Raw genomic sequence first — 25,074 nt, forward strand, 5'->3', positions numbered from 1 at the left:
GGCTACACTCACCGTCTGCCATGATCTTGGAGCCCGAGAAAATAAAATCTGTCACTGTTTCCATTTCTTCCCCTTCTATATGCCAGGAAATGATGGGGCCAGATGCCATGATCTTAGTTTTTTTAATGTTGAGTTTCAAACCAGCTTTTGCACTCTCCACTTGCACCCTCAACAAGAGGCTCTTTAGATCCTCTTCGCTTTCTGCCATTAGGGTGGTATCGTCTGCGTATCTGAGGTTGTTGATCATTCTCCCGGCAATCTTAATTCCGACCTGTGATTTATCCAACCCAGCGTTTCTCATGATGTACTCTGCATGTAAGTTAAATAAGCAGGGCGACAATATGCAGCCTTGTCGTACTCCTTTCCCAGTTTTGAACCAATCGGTTGTTCCATGTCCGGTTCTTACTGTTGCTTCTTGACCCTCGTACAGGTTTCTCAGGAGACAGGTAAGGTGGTCTGGTACTCCCATCTCTCTAAGAATTTGCCAGAGTTTGTTGTGATCCACACAATCAAAGGCTTTAGCATAGTCAATGAAGCAGAAATAGACGTTTTTCTGGAATTCTCTTTCTCCATGATCCAGCGAATGTTGGTGATTTGATCTCTAGTTCCTCTGCCTCTTCGAAACCCAGCTTGTACTTCCGGTAGTTCTCGGTTCACATACTGCTGAAGCCTAGCTTGTAGGATTTTGCGCATCACCTTGCTGGCATGTGAAATGAGCGCAATTGTACGGTAGTTTGAACACTCTTTGGCATTGCCCTTCTTTGGAATTGGAATGTAAACTGACCTTTTCCAGTCTTGCGGCCATTGTTGAGTGTTCCAAATTTGTTGGCATATTGAGTGCAGCACTTTAACAGCATCATCTTTTAGGATTTTAAATAGCTCAGCTGGAATACTGTCATCTCCGCTAGCTTTGTTGTTACTAATGCTTCCTAAGGCCCACTTGACTTCACTGTCTACGATGACCGGCTCAAGTTCAGTGACCGCACTATCATGGCTATCAGGGACATTCAGATCTTTCCTGTATAGTTCTTCTGTGTATTCTTGCCACCTCTTCTTAATCTCATCTGCTTCTGTTAGGTCCCTGCCTTCTTTGTCCTTTATCATGCCTGTCTTTGCACAAAACGTTCCCTTGAGATCTCCAGTTTTCTTGAAGAGATTTCTAGTCTTTCCCATTCTGTTGTTTTCCTCGATTTCTTTGCATTGTTCATTTAAGAAGGCCTTCTTGTCTCTCCTTGCTATTCTCTGGAACTCTGCATTCAGTTGGATATATCTTCCCCTTTCTCCCTTGCTTTTCGCTTCCCTTCTTTCGTGAGCTACTTGTAAAGCCTCATCAGACAGCCACTTGGCTTTCTTGCATTTCTTTTTCTTTGGGACGGATTTCGTTGCTGCCTCCTGAACAATGTTATGGACCTCTGTCCATAGTTCCTCAGGCACTCTGTCTATCAGGTCTAATCCCTTAAATCTATTCCTCACCTCCACTGTATATTCATCAGGGATATGATTTAGGTCATACCTGAGTGGTTTTCCGTACGTTCTTCAATTTCAGCCGAAATTTTGCAAGAAGCAGCTCATGATCTGAGCCACAGTCAGCTCCAGGTCTTGTTTTGACTGACTGTATAGAGCTTCTCCATCTTTGGCTGCAAAGGACATAATCAATCTGATTTCGATATTGACCATCTGGTGATGTCCACGTGTACAGCCTTTTGTGCTGTTGGAAAAGAGTGTTTGTTATGATCAGCATGTTCTCTTGGCAAAACTCAGCCTTTGTCCTGCTTCATTTTGTACACCAAGGCCATGCTTGTCTGTTATCCCAGTTATTTCTTGACTTCCTACTTTAGCATTCCAATCCCCTATGATGAAAAGGGCGTATTTTTTTGGTGTTAGTTCTAGAAGGTGTTGTAGGTCTTCATAGAACCGATCAACCTCAGCTTCTTCAGCCTCAGTGGTTGGGGTATAGACTTGAATTACTGTGATGCTGAATGGTTTGCCTTGGATTCGTACTGAGATCATTCTATCGTTTTTGAGATTGTACCCCAGTACTGCTTTTCCCACCCTTTTGTTGACTATGAGTGCTACTCCATTTCTTCTAAGGGATTCTTGCCCACAGTGGTAGATATGATGGTCACCTGAATTAAATTCACCCATGCTTGTCCATTTTAGTTCGCTGATTCCCAAGATGTCGATGTTCAGTCTTGCCATCTCATGTTTGACCACCTCCAGCTTACCTTGATTCATTGATCTGACATTCCAGGTTCCTAAACAATATTGTTCTTTACAGCATCGGATTTTCTTTTCACCACCAGACACTTCCACAGCTGAGTGTCCTTTCAGCTTTGGCCCAGCCGCTTCACTCTTTCTGGCGCTACTTGGAAATACCCTCTGCTCTTCCCCAGTAGTATATTGGACACCTTCCGACCTGAGGGGCTCATCTTCCGGCGTCATATCTTTTATCCTTGTGATATGTTCCATGGGGTTTTCTTGGCAGGAATTCTGGAGTGGGTTGCCATTTCCTTCTCCTGTGTCCCTTAGAAGTATTTACATGAAGGATTCTGTAGACTGTAAAGCAGATCTAACCAAATAAATAAAAGATGTTCCAAACTTCTCCCAAACCTGTTTGTATCCCATACTAAAAGTAGAAATGAAACGGAACTCTGCTCATGTGCAAAGAAACCTGGACCTAATTAGTGCTGACAGAATTTACTAGCATAGGTTTTGGTACTATTTTATTCAGCATCAAAACAGAGATTTTGTAAATGCACCAAAGAGGGAGATTATTACTCTCTGGCTTCTGGGTAGACCATTGTATTGAAAAGGGATGTAACAAGTCTGCATGAATGTGTGCTATGTTTTACTGGTGAATATGCATTTGCTCTAAAGTAGACAATTTACCTGTTGATAACATTCTTCTCTTGCTTCTGCACCAGGGTCCCTTGAACAGTGAATCTTCTAACCAGAGTTTGTGCAGTGTGGGCTCTCTGAGTGACAAGGAGTTGGAGGTAATTGAGCCTGATATTTCCTGGGCATCCTGATCCTCAGCCTGTCTTAGGGTCAAGCCAGAAGGGAGAGTGGAAGAAAAAGAGGCATTTCCTGCTGGAAATTGCTGTTGCTGAGCGGAGTCATACAGCTAGTTCACATTGTGATGGTCACATGAAAAGCTGTTTAACATGTGGCTAGCTTCTCCCTTCATTGACATGATAACCTTGCCTCTGATACCATCTAAAACAGCAGACAGGAGCAGAATTTAGAGACAACTAGGCGGTCAGGTCGCACTCTAGTTGCTGTCATGTATGTGAAAATAGTTACGTGGATCTATTCCAGCAAGAGAAAATAAACAAACTTTTGGTCTGTTTAATTCCCTGCAGTTACCTCAACAAAAGAAAATTTAAAAATCATAAATCATTTAACTTTTGGAGAGGTAAAAAGCAGTAATCTTAACTTTCAAGTGCATTGCAGCAGGCTTGACTAAATAGAATTAATTCATTTTGTCACCATGTATGGTGTTAGTGGCCACTGGTTAAATACGCCACAGTTGCATTTAAAAGTACCAAGGAGAGGAAGTCTAACCTATTTACAAAACTAAAAGGCCCATTGAGCTGCAGATAATCATATTTTATTTTTAATGTCTCAAGTGTTTTAAATTCTGGGATGTCTGCAGAAATTAATTTTGGATTTCCCCCTCACTCCTCCTTAAGACTCCTGAAAAAAAACAGAATGACCAGCGGAACAGGAAGAGGAAAGGGGAACCGTTTGAGACCAGTCAAGGTAGGCCCTCTCATTAGGATGTCCAAACAGTTGGTAATAAGTCTACTTGTTAGAGAGTTTTCTTGTCCTCTGAGAGCATGTGTCTGTCTCTAGGGTGTGTTGGGTAACTTGTTATGATCCTGAGCTTTGATCAGTGCCCTCCCTTCAGGGACCATTGTTGTCCCCATTATAAGAAAAACAGTTTTAGCCCTGAAACATGCTTACTGTGACATTCACCTCTGTTTGTTTTACTGCATGTACACGCCACAGTTGAGCATGGGTTTCCAGCATTTGTACATGCAAGGTACTTGTGTGCAATGATCGCATATCTGTCATATGTGATTTTCATGATAATTTAGGCACTAGAGCACTTCCATGTAGAAAGTGTATATCAAAGTGGCCCTTAAACTCCTGTCACACATGGTGTATTGGAGAATGTTAACCTAAACTGTGAGTGGCATCTGAAGTACATTTGTCCTGTTCTAATGTGTTATTTCTTATATGACCATAACTTTGTTGGTAAAGAGCATCCAGACGTTTCTACCCCAAGAGTCATTTGCAGCAATCTTTTCATGGTCTGTAGCCAAGACTCCTCACCGATGATACTTCCTTCACTGGCCCCGCCATTGTTGTTCCTCATCCAACCACTTCTCTCATGGCTTCCCCATCCATCTTTGATTTCTCCTCTCTGCCCTTTCCAGGGACCACTCTTACATGTGTGTTCATGTTCTCTTTATGATTCTGCTGCCACTTTCTCCTCTTCCTAGTCTTGTGTGTGTTTCTTTTTCCCAGCATGCTTCTAGGGAAGGGATGCTGAGTCTGTGAGAGCTAGCCTTATATCTCAGGTAGGCAGCATCTTCAAGATGCATGTGGTCCCAGAGTTAGTTTGTTCCCTGCTGATGTTTATGCCACATGAATACAGCAGCTGTCTCTCCTTCAAGTCTGACACATCCTATCAGAAGTGTGAGAAGTGAGTCCCTCAAAAATGGAACCACCATTTACACAGAATGTACATGCACAATCCTCACTAAACTGGGGAAGCTGGCCATACAGAATTCACACTCCTTGCAGCAGCCATCACCAGTGTTGCTGGGTAGAGGACCGAAAATGTTACAGCATGTGGATCCCTCAGATTGTAAATTCACCTAGAATGAACAATATACCCATCATTTTCAGTACCATTCAATTTCCTTCCTATTTCTTATATTCTTTCATCAAGACTCTGAAGCTTAATAGTATGATTGGTAACATTGTTGTTTTCTTTCCAGGCAAAGTCACTCCAAGGGGACATAAAATTAGTGATTATTTTGAGGTAAGCCAGTTTCACATGTGAACTGTCAGGAAAAAAGAGTCTTGCAAATCCTGTGGGGTGGGTGTTGAGTTAGTCTGAAGCAGGGACTCTAATTCTATGTAAACTCTTAAGAGGGGTAGGCCCTTGCAATCAGATGGCTAAATTTTCTAGGCAGCTGTCTTTCTTACCTCCTTCAACTCTTTTTAAGACAGAAAATGTAAGTCCCAATTCTGGCTGACTCCTTGCATGCATGTTTTCCTCATTCCAATTCCTGGGCACCCCTGTAATATGCTTCACTCTGACACTTTCCCAGTATCTCACAAAGTTACTGTTCTGTGTGTGTATGTGTGTGTGTGTGTGTGTCTCTCTCTAGTTTGCTGGGGGAAGCGGTCCAGGAACGAGCCCTGGAAGAAGCGTACCAACTGTTGCACGATCATCACCACAGCATTCCTTATCAAATCCCTTACCTGTGAGTATTCACTTGAAAGAACAGAGCTTTGTGTGAGCAGTGTGGAACTCCGAAAAGTCTCTGCTTTTATTTTTTGTTTAAAGCACATTTCTGGTGCTCTTCGCTTCTAAGCAAAGCTTATGGACAAGTGGTGGTTCAACATCCCTGGGGACAGTGCAAGGCTTCCAGGACTCGGGACCTAAATGACCCCCTTTTCTGTCCTTCCCCCATAATTCCTTTTCCCTGCTCTTGCTGCCTGTCTTACCTAGTTTAGAGCTCTTGTCTACATGCAAGTAGCTAGGTGGTCACTAGTCTGCAAAGGAGTTGGCTCATCCTGACAAGATATAGCACGAACAATAGTTCTAAAAGTGCGAGGGCCAGTTGGAAACTTCCTGGAAGCCACCATGACCCGGAATGGGGCTGGGAAGGATTTTTAGCACAGCACTTCCTATTCTTGACCACGCAGCCTACTAATCAAATATTTTAACTTGGCAGTGTACAGCACCTATTGCTGCAAATAAATACTCCAAATTGGCAAATGCATTTACCTGCATGTGCTGATTTTTTTGTAAGGTGACTGGAGCTAGAACAAACTGCTGTTCATCCTAGCACAGCTAATTAACTGAGAGGTTGACTATACCTTCCTGTGACTTTGCCATTTTTATCTATATCTATGAAGAAATGGCTGTTCATCACTACTTCAAGCTGCACATCTACCTTCTGCAGTGGTCTCAACAAGCCAGTCTGTACATATAGGCAGTCAACAAGTGCGTAATTGCTGTAACATTGTATATGTGTGTATTCACGAGTTGCAGGTTCAGTTCTTGTTTCACACCAAAAACATCCTTTTTAGGTGTTGTTTATATTCATACATGGTCCCATACATCTTTCTTCCAGACAGGGAATGCCATTGGAGGGGTTTCTTATTTTCTGTCTTTGTAAGTCACATTTGCAACGTTTTTGGTTTTGGCCCAGGATGGGGGAGTGGGGATGGGTACACTTTACCCACTCTGGCCTGGACTCTAAGCACATTACCATGAGGGTGATGTTCCTCCCTGTGTTCCATTCTCTCTCAAGAACTACAAGTACCAAGGTTTTAGTTCTTCTTTGGGGTCTCTGTGCATCACACATATGGGCTCTGTGCCTACGCAGAGCCCCATTTGGAAAACTTCTGTAGCTGAGGAATTTTGGGTAGGAACCCTCCCCCATCGTCCCAGCATGCACGTCCCTAGCAGGTTCTCCCACGGAGCGCAGGCGGCCAGCCAGTATGGGGAAGGTCCCGCCTCCTGGGCCAGGAAGGCAGTCTCGAAGAAGAACTTCTGGAGGAAGTGGAGCCTCTCCCATGTTCTCCAGTTTTACTTCCAGCCTCATGGAAGGAGGCAGCTTCTCCAAGGCTCTTGCGTGTGAGAGCAACCACCAAAAAATAAAAAAATAAAGGACAAAGAAGATGAAAGGCCCCGGAGAAGGAGCGACCTCCCATCGCGGGGCGGGAGTGTGACCACTCCTCTGGCATACAGAGGGCCGGCCTGCAGTGGGGAGAAGGATCCAGCCCCTCCCCCCAGGGCTTTTTTCCCGCCGCCGCACAGGCGCCGGGGAAGCCCCAATCCTCCGGCTCCACCCCCGGGAAAGCCACGGGTCGAGGCAGGCGCTGCTATCAGCCCCCTTCCCGCCAGTATCCACGCGGATGCAGCAGAGCAAGGTCACACCAGGTGGCGGAGCCCACAAGGGTCGGTGGCAGCTTCATAGAATCATAGAATAGTAGGGTTGGAAGGGGCCTACAAGACCATCGAGTCCAACCCCCTGCTCAATGCAGGAATCCAAGTCAGAGCATCCCTGACAAATGGCTGACCAGCCTCGTCTTAAAGGCCTCCAGTGTGGGAAAGCAATTCCAATTCAAGGCTCTCCCCTTTGGCCTAGTCACGGCTTCAAGAGTGTTCACGAAGATCCTCCTGGCCCCAGTGGCCCACCTGAGATCAAAGGGCATCTCGCTACACCCCTATTTGGATGAAATCCTAATCTGCTCACCGTCATGGGAACAGTGCATGCAGGACACGACCACCACTCTTTCAACCCTGCAGTCCCTGGGATTCGTCATCAACGAGAAGGAGAGCTCCCTGTCACCCTCATAGTCCATTCTCCACTTGGGGGTGACCCTGGACATGGCCATGGACATCATGACTCTATCCCCAGACAGACAGACTACATTAAGCAGGCGGCGGCGTGGATCCAGACTGAAAAGAAGCCCCACCTCAGAGAGATGGGAAAACTGCTGGGCATGATGGCATGATGGTCTCATGCCAGGAGACTGTCCAGTGAGCAAGATGCCACGCAAAGCCCCTACAGTCGTTCCTCCTGGCCTTCCAGAAGGAAATGGCATCCAACCTCAACCCAGCAGTGTGAATCCCAGTGGAAGTCTCTCATTCCCTGACTTGGTGGTCATACCCACCCAATCTCATGGATGGGGTCCCCATCCAGACCCCAACGTTCACCACCCTGACTGCGGATGCTTGCCTCATGGGGTGCAGTGCTCTCTGTGAGGGCCACCACACCCAGGGCCTATGGACCAAGGAGGAATCTCACCTCAGCATCAACCTACTGGAGTCCAAATCCCTTCAGAAGGTGGCCATGATGCTATTCAGGTTGGCCCAAAAACACCTCTGCTCCATCAAGGCAGAGCATCTAAGAGGAGTACTGAACATCCAGGCCGACTGGCTCAGCAAGACGTCCCTAGACCCAGGGGAGTGGTCCTTCCACCCGGACACCTTCAGTTGGCTGACGAACCGGTTAGGCTGACCCTGAATTGACCTCTTTGCATCCCAGCAGAACGCCAAGCTCCCCAGGTTCACCATCCGCTATGTGCCAAGTTCACAGACACCCTGACTAGCAGTTGGCCCAGGGGGCTTCTTTATGCCTTCCCTCCTCTTCTCCTCATCCCGAAAGTGATCCAAAAGCTGAGGAACCAGCGGGCGGAACTAATCCTGATAACACCCAATTGGCTAAGGAGACCGTGGTACGCCAGCCTTATAAACCTCTTCACGGTCAAGCCTCTGACCTTGCCACCCTGGCACAACCTACTGACTCAAGGGCTGATCACTCACCAGGATTCAGGTTTCCTGAAACTAACTGCCTGGAAGTTGAGTGGAAATTGCTAGGGGTCCAAGGGCTACTCTTCAAAGGTGGTTTCCACCCTCCTATCCTCCAGGAAGTTCTCCACTAATAGATTGTATGAGCACACCTGGAGGGCTTTCCTCATTTGGGCCCAGGCTACAGGGAGGGACCCATTAGGCACCAGCAAAGGCGATATCCTGGAATTCCTCCAGGAGGGCCTGTCAGCAGACCTCAAAACAAATACCCTAAAAAGGCAGGTTTCCACCTTGGGGTCCATCCTAGGGGAGCTGGGGGGGGGGTAGGTTCTCATCCCCACATTAAGAGGTTCCTTAAGGCGGCTTCATTGATCAATCCTCTCCCAGTGAGGAGGTTCCCCATGTGGAGCCTCAACACTGTTCTCAAGGCACTGTCCAAAGCCCATTCGATCCCCTAGGGGCTGCCACCCTTAAGGTGCTGAGCCTCAAAATGATTTTCCTCCTGGCCATCACGTCCACCAGAATGGTCTCTGAACTGGAGGCTCTTTTGGCGGAAAAGGAGCTTTGTATTTTTCACAGGGACAAGGTGGTCCTCCGCCCGGACCCAACCATCATCCCCAAAATCAACTCTGACTTCCACAGAGCCCAGGAACTGGTCATCCCACCCTTCTGCCCTCACCCTTCCAACCCCCAGGAGAGGGAATGGCATACCCTGGATGCCAGACAGGCTCTCAAGTTCTGTCTATATAGGACCAGGCCCCACAGGAAACACAGCACCCTATTCATGTCCTTCAGACCATCCTCCGTGGGCAAAAAGGTGTCAGTAGCTTCTCTGGCATGCTGGCTACATGAGTGCATCGTGTACTTGTGTCCCAGAGGGAATATTGGCCCACTCGGTTAGGGGGATGGCCACACCAGCAGCCTTCTGGGGGAGGGCTCCGCTAGAAGAGATCTGTAGGGCGGCCACGTGGTCATCCGTACATACATTTACACATCACTACAAAATCAACCTTTTTGCCTCTGCAGAGGGTGCCTTTGGCAGGAGGGTCCTTCAGAGGGTTCTACAACCCTAGCTGGGGGCTGGCCTAAGGGTTTGTTAACCCACCCAGGGATGAACTGCTTTGACACATCTCCGTACTAGCTGGCCTCCTGCACTCAGTAGGAAAAATGGAAATTCTTTACTCAGTGGTGAATTTCTGTTCTCATCAAGTGAAGGAGGCCAGCCAGGCCCGCCTGGGCCAGCTTCCTTCTAGGTGACTCTTAGGCTAGGCAGGTTTCACCACTGTGGCTTCCTCAGACTGTTCATCAATCAAGGTTCACAATTGAAGACCGTCAGGACAAAGAGGTTCCGAGGAGATTCAACAACTTGGAAGACTGGGGGAGGCCCTGCCTCCTCCAGAGGTTCTCCTTGGAGACTGCCTTCCCGGACCCGGAGGCGGGACTTTCCCTGTACCGGCTGGCGTCCTTCACTCGAGAACAGAAATTCACCAGTGAGTAAAGAATTTCCATTGCCCGCCTATTCCCTCAGTTCTCTTTTGACTGCCATTGTGGTTGCCTCGTTGGGAACTTCTGTTCATTCAGTGAGCTGTTTTTGAGAACTGCTGAGGTTTTATTCCTTCTTTTCTGCTATCTTTATCCTTTATTTTCTTTTGTTTTTGTTTTGTGGTTTTTACGATTGCCCGGTGACCTCAGGGCACCCTATGGGTGCCTTTCGCAAGTGTGTCTACTGTGGAAGTAAACTATCACCTACAGACCACCATTCCCTTTTGCTTTTCTACCTTGGGGAAAATTGGTCTGACAGACTTCATGCTGTTTTTTGGAAGAAGGCACTTGGGGCGAGGGAAGTACCAAAGAAGCCTATGGCTCAGACTTCAGCTAACCCTTTTGGAGTGTCTGCCAAAACTTGCGTCTTTGCTGTGGCCTGTGCAAATGTCGGGGTCTGCCTCATCCCCCAGTTGGACTCTACTACCTACAGGCCAAATTGACATACTCAAAGCTAAGCAGTCAATGACCCTCTTTGACCCACACACACACCTGGCCAGTCGTTGACACTTTCTGTGGCAAAAAAAGTTGTCAAAAATGGTCAGGGCTCCAAGATCATCTTCTGAGGCTAAGAAGAAGAAAAAGAAGGGCTCCAAGGAGGTGGCAGTATCAGAGCAATCAGTATCAGCTGCTTCAATAAGCGTCCCCACTCCACCACCATTGCCAAATTCGCTGATACAGTAAACATTGGGCATTACAGTACCGATGCAAGACTCGCTTCCTATACCGTCGACATTGGAGGGTAAGATCAGAGACACCCCTTTGGCACCAGCAATGACTGGGTCTGTTGTCGGTACTGATCTTCTCAACTTGGCCAGTGGTCACTATGTCATGCTGGGTCCCCAGACTCTGTGTTCTCCGGCTACTCAGTACGGAGGGACCATGCCCCTAGATTTTATGAGCAACCCAAGTTTCAGTCTAGATCGCCGTCTGAACAGGCAGTCTGACTAGGATGTCCCTCACAGCGGACCTTGCAGTTGGGAAGATGGGCATCGGGGCGATTGCAGGAGTGAGTACTACCACCTTTGGCTGGATGATTTGGGGGGTGACCCTAGGTGATACTGACCTGCCCCTTCAGTCGCTGTCTCCAGACATCCCAGAGATGACCTTTTCTTACCCTCCCCACCTGTACCCTTGCTGCAACTGTTGCCTGCAGCAATGCAGCCAGCACAGTTGGCTCCTCCAGCCTTGACCACACTACGACTGCTGAGTGCATTGAGTCAACCACCCCCAACAGGGCACTCTTTGATCTAACCTACTTCCATAGAAGCCTTGCTGCTATATATGCCCAATGGATACTGTGCCGCTGGCGGTGCCTCAGCAACCAGACGTCACTGCAGCATCTCCCTTATCTGCTACAGATGAGTATCAATCTGTCTCAACATCATACTCCTCTGTAGCACTATCTTACCATGTTGCTGTATGCAGAGATGGGTGCTCAGGACGCAGCTTATCTGTCAGGATTTGAATCAGTTTTCCAATCTGATCCTTCAGATGGCTCAGTCTTTGGGACTAGAGACACAAAACCTGTCTCCTGAGTCAAGGAGCCGGTTTTCAATCCAGTCCATACCTAAACGTCTGCCCAATGGCTATCCCGCTCCTTCTGGTGTCCAACCATCCAACAGTCCTGGAAGCCCCCATCATCCATGCCCCCCGCATCTAAGTGGCTGGAGAGCATGTATCGCATCCAAGAAAAAGGATGCAAATTTTCTTTTTCAACACCATGCTCCCAACTCTGTCATCATGGAGGCTTCTAGGAGAGTCCATTTGTCAGCGGTGGACAAGGAGGGTCAACACCTGGACTTAATGACCAGGCAAATTTACTTTTCTGTGGCTTTGGGACTCAAGGTGTCCAGTGTCCAAGCAGTTATGTAACTCACACAGGAACACATCTGTAAACTCCATCAGGCAAATCTGTGTAGGCTGTTACCAAAGCCCAAGGATACGCAAATTGGCTCTCCGAGAAAAAGTTACTAGAAGAGAAACACAAGCAGATATTATACTATGAGAAATAGCCATTGTTCTCTCGTGTGTTGTAACCTGTTCCTCCAACATACTAATTTTTGACTCCATCAGGTTAAGACGAACATCCGTAGAATCTACAGATCCCTGGAGAGTATTAATAGAATCTCGGATCAGCTGCAGTTGTTCTAATTGCTTAGACTGTAAAGTCTTATTTTTCAGTGAAGCGATAACATCTTCCCCATGAGCTCCACCTTAGAAACTTTGGCCGGAGGAGGCTTCAGGGGTAGGTGGAATTTCTGAGCTTTTCTTACCTTTTGATGTAGTCATGATCAAGCTCTCCCCTGAAGATATATAAGTAGATATATAAATAAAAACAAAACTAGAGCTAGGCTAATACAAAAATACCAAGATCACACTACTGTAATCAGGATTTTAAAAGCCAAAAATCTGGAGAGGCAACAGGTATGATCTAATCAAGTTGCTGCCTCAACCGGAAGCCTGGACCAACATCATGTCAGACCCTTGGGTTTGTCAGAACCTTATCCAGAAGTGCTACTGGAGCTCAGTGCCCTCCCTCCTCCTTTCACGCTGATGTGCCCTTCACCTTACAAGTTGAGGTGGACGCCCTCTTGGCAAAAGGGGTGATAGAACGTGTACCATGTGGTCGACTCCACGATGGCTTTTATTCTTGGTACTTTATGGTATCAAAGAGGGATGGAGGGCTTCATCTGATCCTGGATGTCTGGGATGTCAGCTCCTTAATTATGTCCAGGAAGTTCCGCATGGTGATACATTGATCCTCCTGCTGCTGTCAAAAGGGGGCTGCTTCATGTCGGTCTGTCTGAAAGACTTGTATTGTCACATCAGTACTGAGAGATCTTACCAATGTTTTCTTGGCTTTGCCATCGGTACCGATGCCTACCAGTTTCGTGTGCTGCCCTTGGAGCTTGCCACACTGCTAATGGTTTTTACAAATTGCGTGGCAGTGGTGAGCACCTTCCTGAAAGTCCAAGGGGTAGAGGTCTGCCTTTTTATCGATGATAGGCTGTTGGTCGCTTCAACCAGAGACAGTCTCCTTTGGTCAGTAAACATGACTTATGGTCTCCTCGACACTCTTGGGCTCTACATAAATGTGGAGAAGTCACACTTAGTCCTGACACAGAGACTCCAGTTCATAGGAGCTCTGTTCGACTCGGAGGTCAGTCGCGTGTTCCTTCTACGAGTCTGGGCTCAGTCCCTAGTTATTCAGGTGGAGGAACTAATCAACAAGGATAAGACTATGGCTCATCCAAGGTCCCCTGGGATTGATGGCCACAATGACATCAATTGTGCAGTACTCCTGCCTTCACACACAGACACTGCAAAATTGATTTATCTGAGCTTTTGATCCCAGGTGGGATGCGAAACATACTCGCCTTCAAACTCCCCAGAGGGTGAAAGACCTGTTGAGCTCGTGGACCAACAACACCAGTTTGTTACAGGGCATGCTGTTTCTTTAGCCTTCTCTGCCCCCTGTACTGACTATGGAAGCAGCTCTCTTGGGATAGGGTGCCGACTGTAGGAAATTGACAGTGCAAGGCTGTTGGTTGGCTGTGGAAGCTACCGTACATACCAACTTGCTAGAGTTGATGGCTGTCGACAAGGCTCTCAGAGCCTTCGAATTGGAGTCAGTGGGCTGGCTTGGTTTCAGACAATACTGTGGTCACTTACCTGAACAAATAAGGAGGAAAGCGATCTCTTCCCCTGGTTGATTTAACTCTCTGTACTTTTCATTGGTGTGTCTCCTGTCAGATTGGGCTGGTAGCAATCAGTGTAGCCGGTGTGGACAGTGTTCTTGCCAACCAACTCAGTCAGACATTCCTGGTCTCCAACGAATGGATAGACTGGAAGGGGGCAGGGGGAGAATCCTGTCTGTCCAGTGTTTTGTAGCACAGCAGGACGGAATCTGTAATCAGTGGGGGGATCCCTTCATCTTCATCTGGACAGGAGTCCTGTTCTATCTATTCCTCCCTTCCCACTTATCACCAAGGTTGTGGCAAAGATCAGAGCAGGCAGCACAAACTGCATCTTGATGAAACCATGGTGGCCAAGGCAACCGTGGTTCTCCCCTCCCCCCTTCTCCACCTTAGCAAGGGGTGAATATGTTTGACTGCCAGTGATCCTGCATCTCCTCACGTTGATTAAGGCAAAGTGCATCATCTGGACCTTCACACCCTCTACATGACAGCATGGAGGATCTGGTGGTGGGTACCACTGATGCCATCCTGATTCCATTCAGCGGATCCTCAATGCCTTCTCATAAGCCAATCTCAAGATCTTCCTGTCTTGGAAGACAGCATTCTTGGTGGCTGTTACATCAGCTCGGCACTCCAGTGAACTCTGCACTCTGCGAGTGGATCCACTTTATCTCACATTTCATTGGGATAAGGTGGTTCTTAATTTGGATGTCATTTTTTTTGCCTAAGATGGATGTGGTTCTTCCTGCATTCTTCTCTTCTCCTTTGCTTGAGTCAGTGCTCCATACCCTTGATGTCCATTGAGCACTGGCTTTCTACAGATCACAAATGGAGTCTTTCTGGCTGTCTCCCCATCTGTTATGGTGGCAAGCGGTGAGGTTGCCCCATCTCCTCGCAGTGCTTTGCTTCATGAGTCATGAAGACTATCCAGCTGGTGTATAAGCTGACTGGTCTCGAACTGTCTGCCCCAGTCCAAGCTTACTCTACTCATGCAATGGCTACCTCAGTAGCATTCAACAAGGGAGTTGCCATACCTGAACTCTGTTGGGCAGCAACATGGTCAAAATCGTCAACGTTTATCAGCCACTACTGACTGGATAGGACAGGAAGGCCTGGCGTGCTATGGTCCATGGGGTCACGAAGAGTCGGACACGACTTAACGACTGAACAACAACAACAAGTGACTGGATGTGAGGGCCAGGGCTGATTGCTCTTTCAGACATGCTGTACTGTCCACAGTGATATAATAGGATGCCAACCCGCCTCCAGTAAGTCAGCTTGTTACTTTCCTGAATGTGTGATGCACAGAGACCACAAAGAAGAAAGAGAGATTACTTAACTGTAACTGTCATTCTTTGAGTGGCCATCTATGCATTCGCACAACCCATCCACCATACCCACTTCGGTGCCGATTTCAGTGTTGGTTCCAAGATTCCTCTTGGTTCCAAGGCCACAATGATCAGTCTCAAGGAACTGAAGGAATAGGCAGGAACCCGCTAGGGACATGCGCACTGGGATGGTGGGGGAGGGTTCCCGCCAAAAATTCCTCAGCTATAGAAGCTTCCCATATGTGTGAATGCACAGATGGCTGTATAGAGGCAGGAGAAGCTAACAGTGTGCAGCAGCCAACTGGAGCGTGACGAGCACCACAGTAATCAGGACGCTGAGATCCCAGTGACAGTGGAAATCAGTGATGCTGATAGGATTTACATGCCCCATAACATATGAGAGTAAATGTCTTAGACCTCTGGTCACCAGAGTGCATGGAAGAACTGACATGAGATTTCAGGGACGGAGAATAGTGTCTAGGGTATTTGTTGAGTACAGTCGTGTATTATATACATAGATATGATTCTGCCATATTTGGGTGTTAGTACAAATTGGGCGGACAGAAATGTAAGGACCTTAAACAAAAGGAACAACACACAGCTAAAGGACACAATCAGCCCTCCAGTTTTTAAAAGGCAATTCCTTTCTTGTAATTTCTTGTAAAGATAAAGTATTGAAGGAAGAGGGCCTATATTGCACCTTTGTACAAGGCCCAGAGAAATGGTGCTCGAACAGGCTTCTCTCCCTCTGCTGCTGCTCGTGCATGTAACACTAAACCATAGTTTTGTGCTATGTCCAAAAAAGTACAAAGACTGTCCATTTCATTTGCCTTTAAAAGTGGAGAACACTCTGTTAGTAACAGAGTTACTTTTCATAGCTAGATCCCCCTGCCCCCAATTCTGCTAGCTGTTTCCAAGATGCTGCATTTACCAATGCGTGGATCTCTCATGGATCATTATTACTTCCTTCTCTGCCCCAACCCTTTTTTTCTTTCGATGTATCTTGTAATGTTCTTTAAATGTATTACAGCGGCGTATGGAGCAGCCGCTTTACGGGGTAGACAGCAGCGCAGCCAAGGAACTTCAGGAGGAGCATTCTGCTCTGCCAACACTGGTGTCTGCAATGCTAGCGAAGCAGCGGCTAGAGGGCGAGCAGCTGGCCCAGAGGGGTACAAGCCTCTGTTTTCCATTTACTTCGGTGAGCACGGTCTTAATGACCAAACTCAAGGGATGCTGGATAGGTCTGACATGGGTGGATAGCATGCAATCCCCCACCACTGCCACATTTGTATAGTCCCCTTATTGGAATCTGTTTTCTTTCTTTTTCTTAAAATTCTAGTACTCAGTGGTTGCAGTTGGTGAAAATGTGACAGCAAAAATAACTAAAGGTTTAGAGCCAAGGGAGCGGTTTGTTTTGGAATTATCCTTCCCTGAGATCCCTACTTCTTGGCCAGCTTCATTTACCCTACCTTGAGGTACTCCTTTCTTCAGCCATGTTAGGCCCTGTTCTCCTTCCATGTTCCAGCCTTGGCATCTCTCCTATCCTTGCATGGTGATGAAATGGACATTCCAATTTCAAATGCTCATGATCTAAAGTAAAACAAATTGAAGTCCAAGAAATCATGGTTTTTCCAGTTCTCAAGATTTATATGCTAAAATTTTGTTTAAGGTTTTCAGCTTAAGAGTAAGGTTATGGTAGCATAGGCATTTCTCTTGAAACAATGGTTCGGTGTCCATCATGTTTGTAAAAACAGCATGTGGATTACGTTAATAAGAGGGAACAAAAATGCACAAAACAGCATTGTGATATGCTTCCATTGTAACTTCTGGCTTTGAACAAGGTGTCTTATTTCTCTACTCTAAATAGGTCAAGTAATAATAATATAATGTTATAACAATATGAACACACAATGAACGTAGTGGGTGTTAGTGGTCTATTTCAAATAGGTTGTTGTTGGAACAATATAATTATACATATGAAAACAATATGAATACAATTGTACATATATTGGAAGATAACAATAGCATCTGTATCACAGGTATATAATATAAATATTATAATTAGTTCAAGGATCTCAAAGTCCATCCAAAAAGTCTTACAGGAATGTGGTGTAATCCTGTTTCGCATATGAGTTGCTTCTCCAGATAAATAATAACTGTAAAGATATTAAGATATTAAGATCTATAGTCATATATATATATATATATATATATGCACACATATGCACATACCTACACATACAGTATTTGTTGCATTTATAGTCACACTAGTTGTCAGTTATTATTCTAATATATACACATACAAAAACATTATTTCAAATAAACACAAACGTTCTTGTTAGGAATTGTTGCCATAATCTTAATCAAAAATTATTTCCATGAAAGCAGGGCTGTACTTTATAAACAAGGGAATTGTTTCAACTCACCGTCCGTAGACTCAACAAAAAACATTGTGGCAGTATTGTAATCTGAATAGTTTTTCGAAAGAAGCCACTTAAACCACTGGCATAGCTTGCATTTTATCTCATAGAGCTTCCCAGAGCTAAGAAAGAACAACACTTAAAGCATGTAATATTGGTACATTACCGAAAAATTTCTGTGAAATGAGACACAAAGTAACCAAACAAACCCCAAACCTCAGGCTGATAATTTCTCCTGCTCTGAAGTCGATGAGTTGAGTCAGCAGCTGTGAGCACACCAATTCGTAGCAGGTTTTAAATACCCAGTGTTGAAAAAAAGGGGCTAAGTCATCCACATTACTGTTAAAGATGTAGTGTTGGCTTCATATGCCATCAGAAAGATATCCTCAATACAAATGTCTTTATATATTACACAAAAGATGCCAGATCCAGAGAAGCATTCAAACCTTTAGGGATCACAGACTGTAATTTGAAAATCCACTCCGCCTCCTTACATAGCAGTAAGTTATTATAATCTGTCCAATTGTGTCTGTGAGAATAAATTCTATCTATAACTACGAACTATGCGTATGAACCCGTTCTGCAAAATGTTGCACCAAGGGAGCATCCAAAACGCAGTTTCTTAATTTGGACCGATGTACCGATATTACGTGCTTTAAGTACTGTTCTTTCTTAGCTCTGGGAAGCTCTATGAGATAAAATGCAAGCTATGCCAGTGGTTTAAGTGGCTTCTTTCGAAAAACTACTCAGATTACAATACTGCCACAGCGTTTTTTGTTGTGTCTAAGGACGGTGAGTTGAAACAATTTCCTTGTTTATAAAGTACAGCCCTGCTTTCATGGAAATAATTTTTGATAAGATTATGGCAACAATTCCTAACAAGAACGTTTGTGTTTATTTGAAATAATGTTTTTGTACGTGTGTATATATTAGGATAATAACTGACAACTCGTGTGAATATAAATGCAACAAATACTGTGTGTGTACGTATGTGCATATGTGTGTGCATATATATATATATATATATATATGACTATAGATCTGAATATCTTAATACCTTTACAGTTATTATTTATCTGGAGAAGCAACTCATATGCGAAACAGGATTACACCGGATTCCTGCAAGACTTTTTGGATGGACTTTGAGATCCTTGAACTAATTATAATATTTATATGTATATACCTGTGATACAGATGCTTCTGTTATCTTCCAGTATATGTACAGTTGTATTCATATTGTTTTCATATGTATAATTATATTGTTCCAACAACAATCTATTTGAAATAGACCACTAACACCCACTACGTTCATTGTGTGTTCATATTGTTATAACATTATATTATTATTACTTAACCTATTTACAGTTGTGTGCTTGTTCGCTTATTTCTAATTGGTTTTTGCAACTGTGGCCCTTTTTTTTATTTAATTTATTACTTCTCAACTCTGACAGCTTGGAGGTGGAGGCAGGGCAGTTTACCACTATGCAGTCTTGGGACTGCTAGGTGAAATGTAGTCTTATTTAGAAGCCCAAGGCTTCCAACTTCACAATGTATGTCCCTTATGACCCACCCACCCACCTCTCTTTTTCTGCAATGTTTCCTAAAATCCTACCTTGATGTGTATTCATGGGAAAGGTAGCTGGGCGTTTGTTCATTTATAAACTTATTTTATAATTCCAGAACAGATTCCATTTCTAGGGTTGTCATTCAAGCCTGTTAGTTCTTGCAAGTATACATTTGTGCCACTGCCCCTGACCCCAGCACTTCACCAAGCACATTGAAGTTTTACAAACAATTCATTTTCTTAAAAACATTTGATTCTTTCCATGAAAATAATATCTAATGGAAATTAAAATTGTCTTAACTTTATGTGAGCAAACAGACTGACTTTTAAACTCTGACATAAGAGACAAGCCTATAGCTCCCCGGTGTCCTGTTAGAATAAGTACTTTTCACATAAGTCCCAAACATTATCTTTGACATCTTTTGTCAGATTAACTTTGGGAGTCGAGCAAGGGAAGGGCCAATGCCTGGGACGCTCCAAAGAGTTGGATGTAAGCCTGTCAGGATTGACAGCACTCAGCTAGATAGTATAAGCTTTCTTTAGTTATCCTTAGATTACAGCAGGGAAGTTTGTGTTTGGCATAATGCTTTACCATCCTATTAATCCCCAGCCCACTTATTACATTTCTGTTTTTATTACAGGCTCAGCAAGGCAGTCCTTCTTCAACAGGTTCCGGGAACACAGATCATTCCTGCGCCTCCCAAAAACAGATTTCTGTCCAACATAAACAGACACAGGTATAAGATGAATGAAGAACATAATGTGATATCTGTGTTGCATCTGATTTGAGTCAAACGCATCATGCAATTGGGGAAGGAGTGGAGGGCACTAAGGCAGTGGCACAACAATGAAGGCTACCCCATCATAGATTGGTTACTTCTAAGCATGCTTGACCTTAGGAATAGCCTTGCCTTGAAGTGAAGTAGTCTGCTTTGGGCAGCACATTCCAGAGTGGATGCTATGTCTTTTGCCTTCAATCTCCCATCTCTGAGGTTCTAATGAAAAAAAAAAAAAAAGCCCTTGCTGGTGGTGAAGGCCATCTTTGCTTCATGAGTGAAAATCCTGTCACTTCTCAATCTTGGTTCCCCTTTGTAAAATGTGTACTCAGTGCATATATCGGCCCTAAGGTTTGTTGCTGCTGTACTATGCAGAAGATGCTGCCAGCTAGTATAAGCTTCCCCATTCATTAAAGTATTTGATAGTGCAGGGGGTTGGACTCAATGGTCTTGTAGGCCCCTTCCAACCCTACTATTCTATGACTCTATTCTATGATATGCGGTGCTCCAAATGTTCATCAAATTTCCATTCATGCTAAGAGCCCCTAGATGAGTACAACTATGTAAAATGATGGTTTGCAAGCTTCCTAAACTTCGGGGACCATTTCACATTGACTTTTTTTGCTGAACAGCCATTGTGCATCTGCTGTGGATCCCCTTAAATTGTAGAGGATTCTGGAATGCATTATAAGTGTACAGTTTCAGTTGATGAGGCTGCACCATTGCCCTGTGCAGCTCAGGACGATATTCAGAACACACAACTCTAGTTGCACGTTGGAGAAGATGCTTGGTATTTGTGGACAAGCTGTCTTTCAAGGAAGCTAGTCCACCTTTGCTTGTTTCACTGAAGAGCTCCTAATAGGTTTCCAAGGAACCCCAGGACCTTTTTGGAACAATTTGAAAACCAGTTGCTTTTACAAATGAAAACTTGACTATTGGATCTTGTCAAACAGGTTCAAAGTGTGTGTGTGTTTTAATGGCCCAGAAAGCAACCAGTTTAAACCAGCTCTTAGGCTAAAAGTGGGCATTATATGACCTGCAAAGCTGCCTCTGGTCCTGTTGGTCCTCTGTATGGCCTGATAGTTTTGTGATTGAATCCTGTGAATCCCAGTTTAGGTTTCAGTTTCTAGGCTTTGTGGGCAGGGGTTAAGTTTTCAAAAGTGGTAGCTAAAGTAAACCAAAACAAGTACAAAGAACCAAAATCCCCTAAGTGGGTAGATTTTTTTCCTGAAAGGAAAAGGAACTTACTCAAGGCCAGTCCCGTATAATCTGCTGTAACATACTTCTGGAGCCTGAAAAAAGTGTTCATAGGCAATGAACATTTTTGGGAATACAAACCATGTAATAGAGCCTGTGGGGCTGTTTGTACATAGCGGTAGTAAATGGTGGGTTAATTAACCCGTGATATGTTGGACACATTTTGCAGCCTTTTTGCATATTCAACCTCCAATCAGGTTGCTACGTGATGTCCAAACCCAGACACCATAGGTTAATCATGGGTTAAACAACCTACAGTTAACCTATGATTAGTAGGTAGGTTAGCTGTGGGTTGTTTAACCCTCATTTAACCTATAGTGTCCTGGTTTGGATGTCATGTAGCAACCCCAGTTGGGGGTTAAATATTCAAAATGGCCACAGAATGTGCCCAGCACATAGTGTAGCAAATTGTAGGTTAATAACCCACAATTTGCCACCATTTTGTGCAAACTGGGTATGTACGACCTTGCTACCTGCCTTTTCCATGGCCTGCCCATTACTGGGATTAGATCGAAGTTCTGCCAGCTTTGTTATACCTGAGGAAGCTCAAGCCATTTCTTAAGAGTAGAGAATGCTTTTATTACAAAGTTTGAAAGACTTCAGCACCAATTATACCATTTGACAGGTGTTTGGGGTTCGATTTTTTTTAGATAAAAACTTAATTTACTACACATTTGTAAGATATCCCTGTCCATTCAGCATGAAATCAAGGGGCAAAGACTGCCATTTCGGATGCTTTTCTGTCCCTGAAACACCTTTCCACCTTTTGGATGACTTTTTTTCAGTTTCAGTTCTCTCTGTCTTCTTTCCTCCCCCGACCCCACTCCTAAGTCTGATCTTACAATGGAGAAAATATCTGCACTAGAAAACAGTAAGAACTCTGACCTGGAGAAGAAAGAAGGCAGGATAGATGACTTATTAAGAGTAAGTAGTCACACTTGTAAACTCTGCCCTGCCCCATGTTCAAAGATTTTAGTAATGTGGGTGTATCTAATATACTGAGTAGTTGTAAGATTAAATTGTTGTGCAAAAGAGCATCTTGGTAAAAAGGAAATTTCCTTTTGCCATAATAGACAAGTTTATGGGCTGGAAGATTGCTCGAGAGCTCTCTATACTTGACACTCTGAATGGAAGAAAGTATCTCTCCCATTATATAGGTTGAAGGTGGTAACTTGCCGCCCTCCTGAAAGCTCTTGTAAAATCTGAGAATCTCATGCAAAGTCTCCAGAGGCGTTGCTATGTTAATTTGTTGCAGCAAAAACAGTAAAGACCTTGAGCATCTTAAAGACTAACAAATTAAGCAGGCTGTTGTCCATGAAAGTTTATGCCATAATAAATACATTACCTTTTAACAAGCAAATCTCTTGCCTTTTGAAACAAACAAAAAAGATCAAATTTCGAACTTTCTCATGATTGCAACAATTGGTATGAATATAAGGTGACCAAAATTCCTCTGTGGCCCAACAGTGAGCAGTATGTCTGCTCCTATAACGTCTTCTGTATTCTGGCATTCTTGACAACTGTAGCATCTTCAGCTTTTCCTCCTCATGCCTCTAAACAGTTGGTTTACAGGTGACATTTTGACTGGCCTCTGTTTTGTTGACATGCTTAGCATTACTTTATCTTCAGGCAAACTGTGACTTAAGGCGACAGATAGACGAACAGCAAAAAATGCTTGAGAAGTACAAGGAACGGTTGAATAGATGTGTGACAATGAGCAAGAAGCTCCTTATAGAAAAGGTGAGTTTTGTCTTCCAAATTATTCTTTATAATTCTTCCTCTCTTGCCTATTATCCTCTGTTCCCACCCCTTCAAATTTGTTCACATATCCAATTGTTTGAATTTGTATCCTCCCATAACCCACATACTTCGAGCCACTGATAGAGATTGATAGATCTTTCTCTCTCACACACATGGACACACACATGCGTGTACACACGCACACACAGATGTATGTGTGTGTGTTTAATTGAAATAACTGTCAAAAGCAAATGTACTGGGCAGTCAAACTGGTTTCTCTGATTGGTATAACCCAGAAAAAAATATGGCGGTTGAGCAAGATCATTTAGGGGGAAACTCATTTGACTCTGGCTTCAGCCAAGGACATCCAATACAGAGTTCAAGAACTCTTTTTTTAGTCAAATAATTTTAAAAATCTGGTGTAAAGGCTGTCCTATCTCAGTCCAGCTCTCTCACTACTAACGTCAATATTAGAAACTATTAACAGAAAATTTAGGGTTTTTTTCAGTGTGGAAACAAAAAAACCTGCTACTTAAAAGTTCAAAATTTTCTGTTGTCCATAATCTCTTCTGATTGCTCAGATGGAAGACTATAGACTCCAAGTTCTCAATAGTGTTAAATTCGGCACACAGTGCACCTTACGGTCAAGTACACACACATTTCTGAGAAAACAAAATTTGAACCGAGAATAGCAAACTCCTCAATTTGAAATTATGTGTGTAAAATCTATAGTACTTTACTAGAAGTGGAGCAAACGGAAATTGGATAAAAGGACTGATTTTAGATTTTGCACAACATGTTGAGCAATCTGTTTAGTACACATTTAAATGAGATTTTTTCCAAAATATTATATTGGTACCTCACCCCACATAGATTAAAAACAATTCATCTAAAACTTATAGGAGATGTTACTCCCCAAAGCAGACTTTATGCATTTTTTGGTCTTGCCTGATCAAACAACATTGATCAGGCAACACTGGAATAATATTCCAGTTGTGATTCATGAAATAACAGGCCACCATTTTCTTTTGACCCTAAAACAATTCTGTTATGCTATTTAAAGGAAGAAATTGAATCAGAAGACTTGGCATTAATAGCAGAACTATTAATAGTTAATGTTAATAATTTTACCACCCTTGATTGGATATCTTTACAAACACCAAAAGTCTCTGGTTAAAAAAGATCGAGAAGTAGTATTTATTGAAAATAACTTACTTTTCAAGAAATCAATATAAATCACAAACAAGTTTATTGAGAAATGGTATCTGTTTACAACTTTTTAAAAACACATTTCATGATAACAGTGATCCATATAGTCCAAAAACCGTTGTCAAAATACTTAAGTCATAAGGTATAAGTTACAAATGACATGGTACCAGTCTTGTGGCATCTCCAAAACTGCCAGTCTTATGAGCAACTGCTGGGGTTTTTAGTGAGTGGCAGCCCCCCAAGCCCCCTTTTTGGGGCCAATGATTGGATGAAACAAGCATTATCTGTTGGGGAATAGTATACATAATTCTGGACTGTCTAATCTAACCAACTTTATTGGGGTATACCCCCTTTCTGACCCCTCCAAAAGGGGATAACGGGGATCCTTCATTTTGTCATGAAGTACATGGCTGAAACTGGTACCGCTTAGTAGAGATCACCTTCCTCTATCTTAAAATAACCAATCTGATTGCTTTTGTTGTTGTTCAGTCGTTCAGTCGTGTCCGACTCTTCGTGACCCCATGGACCATAGCACGCCAGGCCTTCCTTTCCTGCGCTCTCTCCCGGAGCGTGCTCAAGTTCAGACCATTTAATACAATCAGAATCATAACAATTTTGAATGTAGTGAAATGAAGCTAGACGCATGGGTTCTGAAGTTATGAACTTTTTTACCAGTAGTCAAAGTAAGGTATTTTTTGCTACAAGAATACTTTTGTATTCATTTATTTAAGTTAGGAAAACATTAAAAACAATTAACATGAAACCCCACAGAAACTCCTAACTCAATATTCCCTGCTTGTAGCCCAGCCCCAAAGCCCTGAGGAAGAAAAAGTTGCTTGTCCATTTTCATTTTCTTCCAGAATCTTCCCCTTTCTTGAAAAAGCTGCTCTTTAGTTGCATCCAGTATAGTCCCATCCAGATGCATACTGCTAATCATGGCAGCTAATGTTGGCTCTTCTACCTCATTCGGGGAC

General features: G+C 44.0%; 1 protein-coding gene across 15 annotated transcripts in view; it reads left to right on the plus strand.

Moving 5' to 3' along the window:
- Nucleotides 1-25,074, plus strand: part of TLK2 (tousled like kinase 2) — a 79,333-nt gene that overhangs the window by 17,706 nt on the left and 36,553 nt on the right. For 9 of the 15 annotated variants that reach the window (XM_084804376.1, XM_084804382.1, XM_084804387.1 and 6 more), the window contains exons 3-10: nt 2,925-2,996; nt 3,693-3,762; nt 5,010-5,053; nt 5,406-5,501; nt 16,165-16,332; nt 19,760-19,855; nt 21,983-22,075; nt 22,781-22,891. In XM_084804376.1, coding sequence (XP_084660502.1) covers nt 2,925-2,996; nt 3,693-3,762; nt 5,010-5,053; nt 5,406-5,501; nt 16,165-16,332; nt 19,760-19,855; nt 21,983-22,075; nt 22,781-22,891 — 750 coding nt within the window. Of the gene's footprint in view, nt 1-2,924; nt 2,997-3,692; nt 3,763-5,009; nt 5,054-5,405; nt 5,502-16,164; nt 16,333-19,759; nt 19,856-21,936; nt 22,076-22,780; nt 22,892-25,074 lie in introns of all 15 variants that reach the window. The other 6 variants (XM_084804386.1, XM_084804385.1, XM_084804383.1 and 3 more) reach the window with 2 other exon arrangements.

The sequence above is a fragment of the Heloderma suspectum genome, chromosome 6 (genome assembly GCF_057233095.1).
Source record: "Heloderma suspectum isolate Gila_16-S chromosome 6, 16-S_ref, whole genome shotgun sequence".
Lineage (NCBI taxonomy): Eukaryota > Metazoa > Chordata > Lepidosauria > Squamata > Helodermatidae > Heloderma > Heloderma suspectum.